Source organism: Mustelus asterias, chromosome 17 (genome assembly GCF_964213995.1).
Source record: "Mustelus asterias chromosome 17, sMusAst1.hap1.1, whole genome shotgun sequence".
Classification (NCBI taxonomy): Eukaryota; Metazoa; Chordata; class Chondrichthyes; order Carcharhiniformes; family Triakidae; genus Mustelus; species Mustelus asterias.
In genome coordinates, this window is record NC_135817.1 from 90,546,797 (window position 1) to 90,560,771 (window position 13,975).

The window sequence follows — 13,975 nt, forward strand, 5'->3', positions numbered from 1 at the left end:
CTTGATTCCATCCTCTCTCCCCTAGTCCAGTCTCTTCCTACATTTATGATTCCTCTGATGCCCTACGTCATTTTAACAATTTCCAGTTCCCTGGCCCTAACCGCCTCCACTTCACTCTGGATATCCAAAAGCTCTACCCTGTGATCAGCGGTGTGCCTCAGGGATCAGTGCTGGGTCCACTATTATTTGTCATTTATATGAATGATTTGGATGAAAATTTAGGAGGCATGGTTAGTAAGTTTGCAGATGTCACCAAGATTGGTGGCATAGTGGACAGTTATCTAGAAGGTTATCTAGGATTGCAATGGGATCTTGATCAATTGGGCCAGTGGGCTGACAAATGGCGGATGGAGTTTAATTTAGATAAATGTGAGGTGATGTATTTTGATAGACTGTACCAGGGCAGAACTTACTCAGTTGGGGAGAGTTATAGAACAAAGAGATCTAGGGGTACAGGCTCATAGCTCCTTGAAAGTGGAGTCACAGGTGGACAGAGTGGTGAAGAAGGCATTCAGCATGCTTGGTTTCATCGGTCAGAACAGGAGTTGGGACGTCTTGTTGAAGTTGTACAAGACATTGGTAAGGCACACCTGAAATACTATGTACAGTTCTGGTCACCCTATTATAGAAAGGATATTATTAAACTAGAAAGAGTGCAGAAAAGATTTACTAGGATGCAACCGGGACTTGATGGTTTGAGATATAAGGAGAGGCTGGATAGACTGGGACTTTTTTCTCTGGAGCGTAGGAGGCTGAGGGGTGATCTTATAGAGGTCTATAAAATAATGAGGCTCATAGATCAGCTAGATAGTCAATATCTTTTCCCAAAAGTAGGGGAGTCTAAAACTAGAGGGCATAGGTTTAAGGTGAGAGGCGAGAGATACAAAAGGTCCAGAGGAGCAATTTTTTCACACAGGGGTGGTGAGTGGAACAAGCTGCCAGAGGTAGTCGTAGAGGCGGGTACAATTTTGTCTTTTAAAAAGCGTTTGGCCAGTTACTTGGATAAGATGAGTCTAGAGGGATATGGGCCAAACGCGGGCAATTGGGACTAGCTTAGTGATAAAAACTGGGAGGCATGGACAAGTTGGGCCAAAGGGCCTGTTTGCATGCTGTACACCTCTAAGATTCTATGACTCTACACCTCCAACCCCAACCAATAGGGTTTGAGCAAAGACCTGAACAATCCCCATTCACCACCACTCTCCTCCGCCTGGCTGAACTTGTTCTCTCACTCAACAATATCTCATTTAACTTGTCTCACTCTCTGCAAATAAAAGGTGTGGCTATGGCTACTCACATGGACCTCAGTTTAGCCTGTCTTTTTTGTGGGTTACGTGGAACACTCCTTGTTCCAGTCTTACTTCAGCTCTTTGCCACAATTCTCGCAGAGGTTGACTAGGTTAGTCTGTTTGAAGGGAAAGGAACGACTGGTAAATGGGAAACTTTCAAAAGTGTGGTATCAAGAGTCCAGGGACAGTATGTTCCTGGTAGGATGAAGGGAAAGGCTGGAAAGTTTAGGGATCCCTGGCCGATGAGGGACATTGAGGCTCTGATCAGGAAAAAGAAGGAGGCATACATTGGGTTTCGGCAATCGGGGACAAGTGAATCCCTTGATGACCATAAACAGTGTCAGAGTGCATTTCAGAGGGAAATCAGGAGGGCAAAAAGAGGATATCAGATGGATCTGGCAGGTAAGGTTAAAGAAAATCCCAAGAGGTTCTATAGCTATATTAAGAGTAAAAGGGTGACTAGAGAGAGAATAGGTCCCCTTAAAAATCAGCTTGGCGGTCTGTGTGTGGAGCCACAGGAGATGGGTGAGATTTTTAATGAATATTTCTCCTCGGTGTTTACTGTGGAGAAAATTGTGGGTGCTAAATAAATCAGGGAAACAAGAGGTGATGTCCTGGGCCACATGCATATTACTAGTGAGGAGGTATCTGCACCTTAAAGCACATCAAGGTGGATAAATCTCCTGGGCCCGATCAAGCGCATCCTCAGATCTAGTGGGAGGCTCGGGAAGAAATTGCAGAGGCCGTTGCAGAGATAATTGCTTCATCTCTTTCCACTGATGAAGTTACGGAAGACTGGAGCGTGACGAACGTTGTTCCGCTGTTTCAGAAGTGTAACAAAGACAAGCCAGGGAATTACAGGCCGGTGTGCCTGACATCAGTGGTGGGTAAATTACTGGAGGGGTTTCTCAGGATCTACCAGGGTAGTCAAGGTCTGATTAGTGATAGTCAGCATGGCTTTGTGCATGGGAAGTTATGTCTGACAAATCTTTTAGAGTTTTTCGAAGAGGTAACCAAGAGGATAAGTTTAAGTTTATTTATTATTGTCACAAGTAGTCTGAATACTGCAATGAAGTTACTGTGAAAATCCCCTAGTTGCCACACTCCCACGGCTGTTTGGGTACACTGAGGGAGAATGTAGCATGGCCAATGCACCTAACCAGCACGTCATTCAGACTGTGGGAAGAAACGGGAGCACCCGGAGGAAACCCACAGAGACACAAGGTGAACGTGCAGACTTTCGCACAGACAGTGACCCAAGCCAGGAATTGAACTCAGATCCCTTGTGCTGTGAGGCAGCAGTACTAACCATTGTGCCACTGTGCTGCCCATGGATGAGGGTAGGGCAGTAGATGTTGTTTATATGGACTTTAGCAAGGCCTTTGACAAGGTCCCGTATGGCAGGCTAGTTTGGAAGGTTAGGTCGCATGGAATCCAGGGAGAGCCAGCAAATTGGATTTCAAACTTTGCTCAATGGTAGGAAGCAGAGGGTGATGGTCGAAGGTTGTTTCTTGGACTGGAGGCCTGTGACTATTGGTGTGCCTCAAGGGTCAGAATTGGGACCCTTGTTATTCATCATTTATATAAATGATCTGGATATGAATGTACAAGGCATGGTTAATAAGTTTGCAGATGATTCTAAATTAGGAGGTATCGTTGATAGCGAAGAAGGTTATCAAAAATTACAGGGTGATCTTGATCAGTTAGGGAAGTGGGCCGAAGATTGGCAAATGGATTTCAATACAGATAAGTGTGAGGCGTTGCATTTTGGAAAGTCAAACCAGGGTAGGACTTGTACAGTGAATGGTAGGGCCCTGGGGAGTGTTGAGGAACAGAGGGATCTCGGAGTACAAGTACATCGTTTGTTGAAAGCAGCGTCACAGGTAGACAGAGTGCTGAAAAAGACGTTTAACGCTGCCACAGCAACCTCTGCAAGACGTGCCGGATCATCGACACGGATGCCATCATCTCACGTGAGAACACCATCCACCAGATACACGGTACATACTCTTGCAACTCGGGCAATGTTGTCTACCTGATACGCTGCAGGAAAGGATGTCCTGAGGCATGGTACATTGAGGAGACCATGCAGATGCTACGACAACGGATGAATGAACACCGCTCAACAATCACCAGGCAAGAGTGTTCTCTTCCTGTTGGGGAGCACTTCAGCGGTCACGGGCATTCAGCCTCTGATCTTCGGGTAAGCGTTCTCCAAGGCGGCCTTCACGACATACGACAGCGCAGAGTCGCTGAGCAGAGACTGATAGCCAAGTTCCGCACACATGAGGACGGCCTCAACCGGGATCTTGGGTTCATGTCACACTATCTGTAACCCCCACGACTTGCCTGGGCTTGCAAAATCTCACTAACTGTCCTGTCTGGAGACAATGCACATCTCTTTAACCTGTGCTTAACGCTCTCTCCACTCACACTGTCTGTACCTTTAAGACTTGATTACCTGTAAAGACTCGCATTCCAATCATTATTTTGTAAATTGAGTTTGTGTCTTTATGTGTCCTGTTTGTGAACTGAACTCCCACCCACCTGACGAAGAGGCAGCGCTCCGAAAGCTAGTGGCTTGTACTACCAAATAAACCTGTTGGACTTTAACCTGGTGTTGTGAGACTTCTTACTGTGTTTATCCCAGTCCAATGCCGGCATCTCCACATCACTGCTGCAGTGTTCCAGCGATGCCCAATGCAAACTGGAAGAACAACACCTCACCTTCTGATCAGGCATTTCTCAACTCAACATTGAGTTCAATAGCTTTAAACTGTAACCTTTTCCCTCCACCGTGACTGCCCCTTTTGTAGTTTATTGTTTTTCAGCTCCCTCGCCTGCCCCAACATAACCCCACCCTCCCCCCACATGGTCACCTGTCCCTTGCAGTTCAGTTGCTCCCATTAACACATTCTGCTACCTCCTCTTTTGCCACTATTAGCACTTTTCATCCCTTCCTGGGCATCATTAACACTCCTCTGTCCATCACATCTTTGTCAATCTCTCCTTTGCCCTGACCTATCCTTGTTCTTCTATTCTGCCTCACCCCCTCCATCCAGCTCTCTTACAATATAATTCATTGAATTTTGACTTTTCTTCTGTTCTGTAGAAGGGTAATTTAGACTCAAACCATTAACTCTGTTTCTCTCCACAGACGCTGCCAGGCCTGCTGAGTTTATCCAGCATTTTCTGTTGTTATCACAACAATTGACCCATTGCCCTGCCTATTTCAGTGAGAAGGCTATTGATGCAGATGGTTTGGAAGATCATTGTGCTTTCACAGTTATACCTCCCTCCCCATCCTGGAATCCCAGCTTCACCTTACCCCCTACCCCCAGCTAATTGTTCTCTGTAAAACTGCCTTCTAGTTGGAAGCATGGCCCAGGTCCTGGGTTTTAGTCCCCTTTGTTAGGGACCAGATTAGAAACTCAAATGTATATTGTAAAGTTAGATTACACCCCAATTTTTATTTTTATTTTGGCATCAGTACGAGCATAAGGTGTGATTCTATTAACCCACTGGGAAGCTTTTTATAAAATTTTATTTAGCAATATAGTTTAACTATAACAAAAAGAATTAGCATAACCTCTACCAATTGAAAAACTTAAACATGACAAGGTATAATTCTTAGCTGCTTGCCTATCTCCATTAGTTCCAATTTGAGCAATATTCCTCATCGATGTAAATTCCTCTTCAAAATCAGCTAGCAAACAACAAGCTTATAGGCAACAGGCTTAAAAGGCCCCAACCTTTTAACCCGCCTGGACATAGATACAGAAAGACATCTATCTTCTGATTCTCAGACAGCAGCATCCAGAGGAAAAACTGTCTTCGCACAGCAGAACTCTAGTAAGAGAGAGAGGGAGAAACACCTCTTGCCTTTTGTAGACCTCTGGAGAGATACCTAGTTTCTCGCAGGTTCCAGACTTCAATTTCCAGAAAAGGAGAGAGAGGAAAATGGTATTGCTCTTTTCAAATTCAAACCGCAACGGCCTGTTTTCCCCTCTGTAAACCCAGCTCCGCCCAATCAACCCAATCAAACCCTACTCTAAAAACCCCAGGGGACAACCTTAACATAACAAAATTGCATTAGCTTAGATTAAAACAAACACTATTATCTAGGATCAATTATGCTTCCAAATTCTCAGCAGGTGGGTTGCTTGGAGCAGACAAATCGACACAATGATCAGAGCTGGAGTTTAAAACATTCCCTTCACATGAAACATGACACCAAATACATTTTTTAAAGGCACAGTATCATCACACCTTGTTTAGACTTTGTGGTCATCATCCAACACAGCCTGATGACGGTAACTTGTGAAGATACACACAGATACCATGTGCCCAGGTTCCATGTGCCCAGGTTCCATGTGTCCAGAAATGAGGTGGGTGATTGCCTTTGACATCAAGACCATGTGTGGCATCAGGAAACACTTGCAAAACTGCTGAGTGGAAATTGAGGTGTCAGGGGGGTGGGGGAGGGGATGAGGTGGGCTGTTCGAAACTCTCCATTGGTTGGAGTTATACCTGGCCTAAAGAAAGATGGTTGTGGTGATTGGAGGTCACTCATCTCGGTCCAAGGACATCATGGCAGGAGTTTCTTGGGGAGAGTCCGAGGCCCAACCATCTTCAGCTGCTTCATCAATGACCTTCCCTCCGTCATAAGGTCAGAAGTGGGGATGTTTGCTGATGATTGCACAATGTTCAGCACCATTCGCGGCTTCTCTGATACTGAAGCAGTCCATGTTCAAATGCAGCAAGATCTGGACAATATCCAGGCTTGGGCTGACAAGTGGCAAGTCACATTTGTGCCACACAAGAGCCAGGCAATGACCATCTCCAACAAGTCAGAATCTAATCATCTCCACTTGACATTCAATGGCATTACCATCACTGAATCCTCCACTATCAACATCTTGGGGGTCACCAATGACCAGAAACTGAACTGGACTTGCCGTATAAATACTGTGGCTGCAAGAGCAGGTCAGAGGCTGGGGATCCTACAGCGAGTAACTCACCTCCTGACTCCCCAAAGCCTGTCCAACATCTACAAAGCGCAAGTCAGGAGTGTGATGGAATACTCTCTACTTGTCTGGATGAGTGCAGCTCCAACAACACTCAAGAAGCTCAACACCATCCAGGACAAAGCACCCATCCATCACCTCCGACATCTACTCTCTCCACCACCGACAAACAGTGGTAACCGTGTGTACCATTTACAAGATGCACTGCAGGAATTGACCAAGGTTCCTTAGGCAGCACCTTCCAAACCCATGACCACTACCACCTAGAAGGACATGGGCAGCATATACCTGGGAGCACCACCACCTGCAAGTTCCCCTCCAAGCCCCTCACCATCTTGACTTGGAAATATATCACTGATTCTTCAGTTGCTGGGTCACAATCCTGGAACTCATTCCCTAACAGCACTGTGGGTATACCTACACCCCATGGACTGCAGTGGTTCAGGAACACAGCTCACCACCACCTTCTCAAGGGCAATTAGCGATGGGGAATAGACACTGGACCAGCCAGCGACACCCTCATCCCATGAACAGATTTTAAAAAGGCTAATGCTTGCGACCTCATGACTATCTACAGAGAGAGTTCACTGACCTAAAGGTCTGACTGTGCTGAGGTGACACACTGTTGAGATATATGCTGGAAACCTGTAGTGGTTTTAAAAGATGGGCTGTAGGCCTCGAAGGTTCAAATAAATAAAGAGCTTTAGTGAAAGGATGTTAACACTACAGGCTGTTAAAATAGACTGCCCGTTTGCCCATGCAAATGGCCGATGACATCATCAGCAATGTCACTTGATCAATCTCTTAAAGTGCCCCTGTTCCACTGCAAGAACGCTGGAAATAGCATGAATAACAACAAAACCATACTTACATTGTTATTGAGGAAATTGCCCTGGAAGCGGTGGTTCAGGTGAATCAGCTCTCCAGCCTCGACCTGCTTTCCATGAACCCAGGTTCCCACATACTTGGAACCTATCAGGGTGTACGCATAGGTTCCCTGACCATGTCTGGTGAAGGTAAACAATGAATATACTGAGGGAGAATCAAGGCACCTTGAAACAATAGAGGTTGCAGACAGGTACAAGATTTTCCTGACACAGCCTTGCTGGATAACCGTGTTACTTTTCTAATGGACTATTGAGAACTTTATCAATTATCAATTTTTAGTTGATCACCAAGACAAAGTAGTTGGCTGACTGACTCAGGGAGATTATCCAGTCAGTAGCTGTCTCACTCTGATGAGCAAGATCCCAGACCCAATCCCGATTGTGTGCATGCAGCACCAGGGTCCCCACAGTTGGAAGTGGCAATATCAGCATGAGTTCCTGCTGTCCTCGCTATCAGTGATTCCTCTTGGACAGGCAATGAGAGCAGGATTGGACTCTATTGTGATGGGGTTTTTATGGTCACCGCAACTTTACCATTGCCAGAGGGCAGCTGGTTCCGGAGAAAGGTCACACCCCAAGGAACAGGGGCTTTCACACTTGGCTTTGGTGAAGAGAAGATGAGGGGAGAATGAATGAGCTTACACATGTCATTCCACCAGCTAACCTTTCCTGGGGTGGCACGGTGGCACAGTGGTTAGCACTGCTGCCTCACAAGCACCAGGGACCCGGGTTCGATTGCCGGCTTGGGTCACTGTCTGTGCGGAGTCTGCACGTTCTCCCCGTGTCTGCGTGGGTTTCCTCCGGGTGCTCCGGTTTCCTCTCACAGTCTGAAAGACATGCTGGTTATGTGCATTGACCCAAACAAGTGCCGGAGTGTGGCGACTAGGGGAATTTCACAGTAACTTCATTGCAATGTTAATGTAAGTCTTACTTGTGACTAATAAATAAACTTTTTCCTCAGGAACCAGATGGTGATATCGTGATAATGTTGCTGGACAAGTAATCCAGAGGCCCAGGCAAATGCTCTGGGGACAGAGTTCAAATCCCATCATGGCAACTGGTCGAATTTAAATTCACTTAATAAAAATCTCAGTAATGGTGACCATGCAAACATTGTTGATTGTCGAAAAAGCCCATCTTGTTCACTAACATCCTTTAGGGAAGGAAATCTGCCGTCCTTCCCTAAGGCTTCCATGTGATTGCAGACCTACAGTAATGTAGTTAATTTTTAACTGCCCTCTGAAATGATTGAGTGAGACTCTCAGTTCAAAGGTAATTAGGGAAGGACAACATTCCATGAAAGAATAAAGGAAAGAAATGTTTTATTTGATAATGTTACTGAAATGGACCATATTGCTCATTGTTATGGCTCTGAGTCACTGGTAAATGGCTTCATTCAGACTGTGCATTAATGAGACTCCTGATCTTACTCTGCCTGTCTCAACAACATCAACTCAGAAACTGGTGACATTGAAAGGTTTCAATCCAAACATTGCCACCCTTGTAAGCAGTGCCTGTCACTGGATTTCCAGATGCCTTTGTGCTCTACCTTTGGTGAGCGAGCCATTCTCCAGTGTAAGTGTCACCATTCGGATAATAGTAAGTCCCTTCTCCGTGTCGCTGATCATGTGCCCAGCTTCCTGCATCAGAGATACAACAGTGTGAGTAACCAACCAGGATAGGATTAAACAGACTCAATCATCTCAGCCCCAGGGCATCTCTGCAGGAGTTCCTCAGGGGAGTGTCCGAGGCCCAACCATCTTCAGCTGCTTCATCAATGATCTTCCTTCCATCACAAGGTCAGAAGTGGGGATGGTCATTGATGATTGCACAATATTCAGCATTTTACACGGCTTCTCAGATACCCGAGACATTTACCGTCGCTGAATCCCCCACTATCAATATCCTGGGGTTATCATTGACCAGAAGCTAACTGAACTAGTCATATAAATACTTTGGCTACCAGAACAGGTCAGAGGCTAGGAATCTTGTGACAAGCAACATTGGGCGGCACGGTAGCAGCACAGTGGTTAGCACTGCTGCTTCACAGCTCCAGGGACCTGGGTTCGAATCCCAGCTCGGGTCGCCGTCTGTGTGGAGTCTGCACATTCTCCTCGTGTCTGAGTGGGTTTCCTCCGGGTGCTCCGGTTTCCTCCCACAGTCCAAAATGTGCGGGCTAGGTTGATTGGCCATTCTAAATTGCCCCTTAGTGTCCCGGGATGCATAGGTTAGAGAGGTTAGTGGGTAAATATGTAGGGATATGTGGATAGGGCCTGGGTGGGATTGTGGTCGGTACAGACGCGATGGGCCGAATGGCCTCTTTCTGCACTGTAGGATTCTATGATTCGATACCTCCTGACTACCAAAGCCGATCCGCCATCTGCAAGGCACAAGCCAGGAGTGTGATGGAATACTCCCCACTTGCCTGGATGAGTGCAGCTCCAACAAGAAGCTTGACATCATCAAGGACAAAGCAGCCCGCTTGCTTGGCAGCCCATCCACAAACATTCAATTCCTCCACCACTGACGCACAGTAGCAGCCATGTATACCATCTACAAGTTGCACTGCAGAAACTCACCAAGGTTCCTTAGGCAACACCTTCAAAACCCACGACCACTTCCATCTAGAAGGACAAAGGCAGCAGATACTTGGGAATGCCACCACCTGCAAGTTCCCCTTCAAGTCACTCACCATCCTTACTTGGAAGTATATCACCATTCCTTCACAGTCGCTGGGTCAAAACCCTGGAACCTCTTCCCTAACAGCACAGTGGGTGTACCTACACCACATGAACTGCAGCAGTTCAAGAAGGCAGCTCACCACCCCCTTCTGAAGGGCAATTAGCTAGCCAGCAACGCCCACATCGCATGAATGACCAAACAAGAGGGCATTAAACATACTGTCAGTGTGTGACTGATTCCTTGATAGTGCGACCCTGTCAGTGTGTGACTGACCCCTCGATAGTGCGACCCTGTCAGTGTGTGACTGACCATCGACAGTGTAACCCTGTCAGTGTGTGACTGACCCCTCGATAGTGTGACCCTGTCAGTGTGTGACTGACCATCGATAGTGCGACCCTGTCAGTGTGTGACTGACCCCTCGATAGTGTGACCCTGTCAGTGTGTGACTGACTCTCGATAGTGTGACCCTGTCAGTGTGTGACTGACCATCGATAGTGCGACCGTCAGTGTGTGACTGACTCTCGATAGTGTGACCCTGTCAGTGTGTGACTGACTCTCGACAGTGTAACCCTGTCAGTGTGTGACTGACCATCGATAGTGTGACCCTGTCAGTGTGTGGCTGACTCTCAATAATGTGACCCTGTCAGTGTGTGACTGACCCCTCGACAGTGTAACCCTGTCAGTGTGTGACTGACCCCTCGACAGTGTAACCCTGTCAGTGTGTGACTGACCCCTCGACAGTGTAACCCTGTCAGTGTGTGACTGACTCTCGATAGTGCGATCCTGTCAGTGTGTGACTGACCCCTCGACAGTGTAACCCTGTCAGTGTGTGACTGACCCCTCGACAGTGTAACCCTGTCAGTGTGTGACTGACCCCTCGACAGTGTAACCCTGTCAGTGTGTGACTGACCCCTCGATAGTGCGATCCTGTCAGTGTGTGACTGACTCTCAATAATGTAACCCTGTCAGTGTGTGACTGACCCCTCGACAGTGTAACCCTGTCAGTGTGTGACTGACTCTCGATAGTGCGACCCTGTCAGTGTGTGACTGACTCTCAATAATGTGACCCTGTCAGTGTGTGACTGACTCTCGACAGTGCGACCCTGTCAGTGTGTGACTGACTCTCGATAGTGCGACCCTGTCAGTGTGTGACTGACTCTCGATAGTGCGATCCTGTCAGTGTGTGACTGACTCTCGATAGTGCGACCCTGTCAGTGTGTGACTGACCCCTCGACAGTGTAACCCTGTCAGTGTGTGACTGACTCTCGATAGTGCGACCCTGTCAGTGTGTGACTGACCCCTCGACAGTGTAACCCTGTCAGTGTGTGACTGACTCTCGACAGTGCGATCCTGTCAGTGTGTGACTGACTCTCGACAGTGTAACCCTGTCAGTGTGTGACTGACTCTCGATAATGCGACCCTGTCAGTGTGTGACTGACCCCTCGACAGTGTAACCCTGTCAGTGTGTGACTGACTCTCGATAGTGCGATCCTGTCAGTGTGTGACTGACTCTCGATAGTGCGACCCTGTCAGTGTGTGACTGACTCTCGACAGTGCGACCCTGTCAGTGTGTGACTGACTCTCGACAGTGTGATCCTGTCAGTGTGTGACTGACTCTCGATAGTGCGACCCTGTCAGTGTGTGACTGACCCCTCGACAGTGTAACCCTGTCAGTGTGTGACTGACTCTCGACAGTGCGACCCTGTCAGTGTGTGACTGACTCTCGACAGTGCGACCCTGTCAGTGTGTGACTGACTCTCGACAGTGTAACCCTGTCAGTGTGTGACTGACTCTCGATAGTGTGACCCTGTCAGTGTGTGACTGACCCCTTGACAGGGTAACCCTGTCAGTGTGTGACTGACCCCTCGACAGTGTAACCCTGTCAGTGTGTGACTGACCCCTCGACAGTGCGACCCTGTCAGTGTGTGACTGACCCCTCGACAGTGTAACCCTGTCAGTGTGTGACTGACTCTCGACAGTGCGACCCTGTCAGTGTGTGACTGACCCCTCGACAGTGTAACCCTGTCAGTGTGTGACTGACTCTCGATAGTGTAACCCTGTCAGTGTGTGACTGACCCCTCGACAGTGTAACCCTGTCAGTGTGTGACTGACTCTCGATAGTGCGATCCTGTCAGTGTGTGACTGACCCTCGATAGTGCGACCCTGTCAGTGTGTGACTGACTCTCGACAGTGCGACCCTGTCAGTGTGTGACTGACTCTCGACAGTGCGACCCTGTCAGTGTGTGACTGACCCCTCGACAGTGTAACCCTGTCAGTGTGTGACTGACTCTCGATAGTGTGATCCTGTCAGTGTGTGACTGACCCTCGACAGTGCGACCCTGTCAGTGTGTGACTAACCCCTCGACAGTGTAACCCTGTCAGTGTGTGACTGACCCCTCGACAGTGTAACCCTGTCAGTGTGTGACTGACTCTCGATAGTGCGATCCTGTCAGTGTGTGACTGACTCTCGATAGTGCGACGCTGTCAGTGTGTGACTAACCCCTCGACAGTGCGACCCTGTCAGTGTGTGACTGACCCCTCGACAGTGTAACCCTGTCAGTGTGTGACTGACTCTCGATAGTGCGACCCTGTCAGTGTGTGACTGACTCTCGACAGTGCGACCCTGTCAGTGTGTGACTGACTCTCGACAGTGCGACCCTGTCAGTGTATGACTGACTCTCGATAGTGTGATCCTGTCAGTGTGTGACTGACCCTCGACAGTGCGACCCTGTCAGTGTGTGACTGACCCCTCGACAGTGCGACCCTGTCAGTGTGTGACTGACCCTCGACAGTGCGACCCTGTCAGTGTGTGACTGACCCCTCGACAGTGCGACCCTGTCAGTGTGTGACTGACTCTCGACAGTGCGACCCTGTCAGTGTGTGACTGACCCTCGACAGTGCGACCCTGTCAGTGTGTGACTGACCCCTCGACAGTGCGACCCTGTCAGTGTGTGACTGACCATCGATAGTGTGACCCTGTCAGTGTGTGACTGACTCTCGATAGTGCGACCCTGTCAGTGTGTGGCTGACCATCGATAGTGTGACCCTGTCAGTGTGTGACTGACTCTCGATAATGCGACCCTGTCAGTGTGTGACTGACCCCTCGACAGTGCGACCCTGTCAGTGTGTGACTGACTCTCGATAGTGCGACCCTGTCAGTGTGTGACTGACCATCGACAGTGTGACCCTGTCAGTGTGTGACTGACTCTCAATAATGTGACCCTGTCAGTGTGTGACTGACCCCTCGATAGTGCGACCCTGTCAGTGTGTGACTGACCCCTCGATAGTGCGACCCTGTCAGTGTGTGACTGACTCTCGACAGTGCGACCCTGTCAGTGTGTGACTGACTCTCGATAGTGCGATCCTGTCAGTGTGTGACTGACTCTCGACAGTGCGACCCTGTCAGTGTGTGACTGACTCTCGACAGTGCGACCCTGTCAGTGTGTGACTGACTCTCGACAGTGTAACCCTGTCAGTGTGTGACTGACTCTCGATAGTGCGATCCTGTCAGTGTGTGACTGACTCTCGACAGTGCGACCCTGTCAGTGTGTGACTGACCATCGATAGTGTGACCCTGTCAGTGTGTGACTGACTCTCGATAGTGCGACCCTGTCAGTGTGTGACTGACCCCTCGACAGTGTAACCCTGTCAGTGTGTGACTGACTCTCGACAGTGCGACCCTGTCAGTGTGTGACTGACTCTCGATAGTGCGATCCTGTCAGTGTGTGACTGACTCTCGACAGTGCGATCCTGTCAGTGTGTGACTGACTCTCGACAGTGCGACCCTGTCAGTGTGTGACTGACTCTCGACAGTGCGACCCTGACAGTGTGTGACTGACTCTCGACAGTGTAACCCTGTCAGTGTGTGACTGACCCCTCGATAGTGTGACCCTGTCAGTGTGTGACTGACTCTCGACAGTGCGACCCTGTCAGTGTGTGACTGACTCTCGACAGTGCGACCCTGTCAGTGTGTGACTGACTCTCGACAGTGCGACCCTGTCAGTGTGTGACTGACTCTCGACAGTGCGACCCTGTCAGTGTGTGACTGACTCTCGACAGTGCGACCCTGTCAGTGTGTGACTGACCATCG

The 13,975-nt window shown here is 48.7% G+C and overlaps 1 protein-coding gene across 1 annotated transcript in view; it reads right to left on the reverse strand.

Moving 5' to 3' along the window:
* rsph1 (radial spoke head component 1) overlaps positions 1–13,975 on the reverse strand; it is a 69,955-nt gene that overhangs the window by 18,435 nt on the left and 37,545 nt on the right. Inside the window, exons 4-5 of the mRNA XM_078233092.1 lie at positions 8,753–8,843; positions 7,188–7,323 (exon numbers count right to left, since the gene is read on the reverse strand). Coding sequence (XP_078089218.1) covers positions 7,188–7,323; positions 8,753–8,843 — 227 coding nt within the window. The remainder of the gene's footprint in view (positions 1–7,187; positions 7,324–8,752; positions 8,844–13,975) is intronic.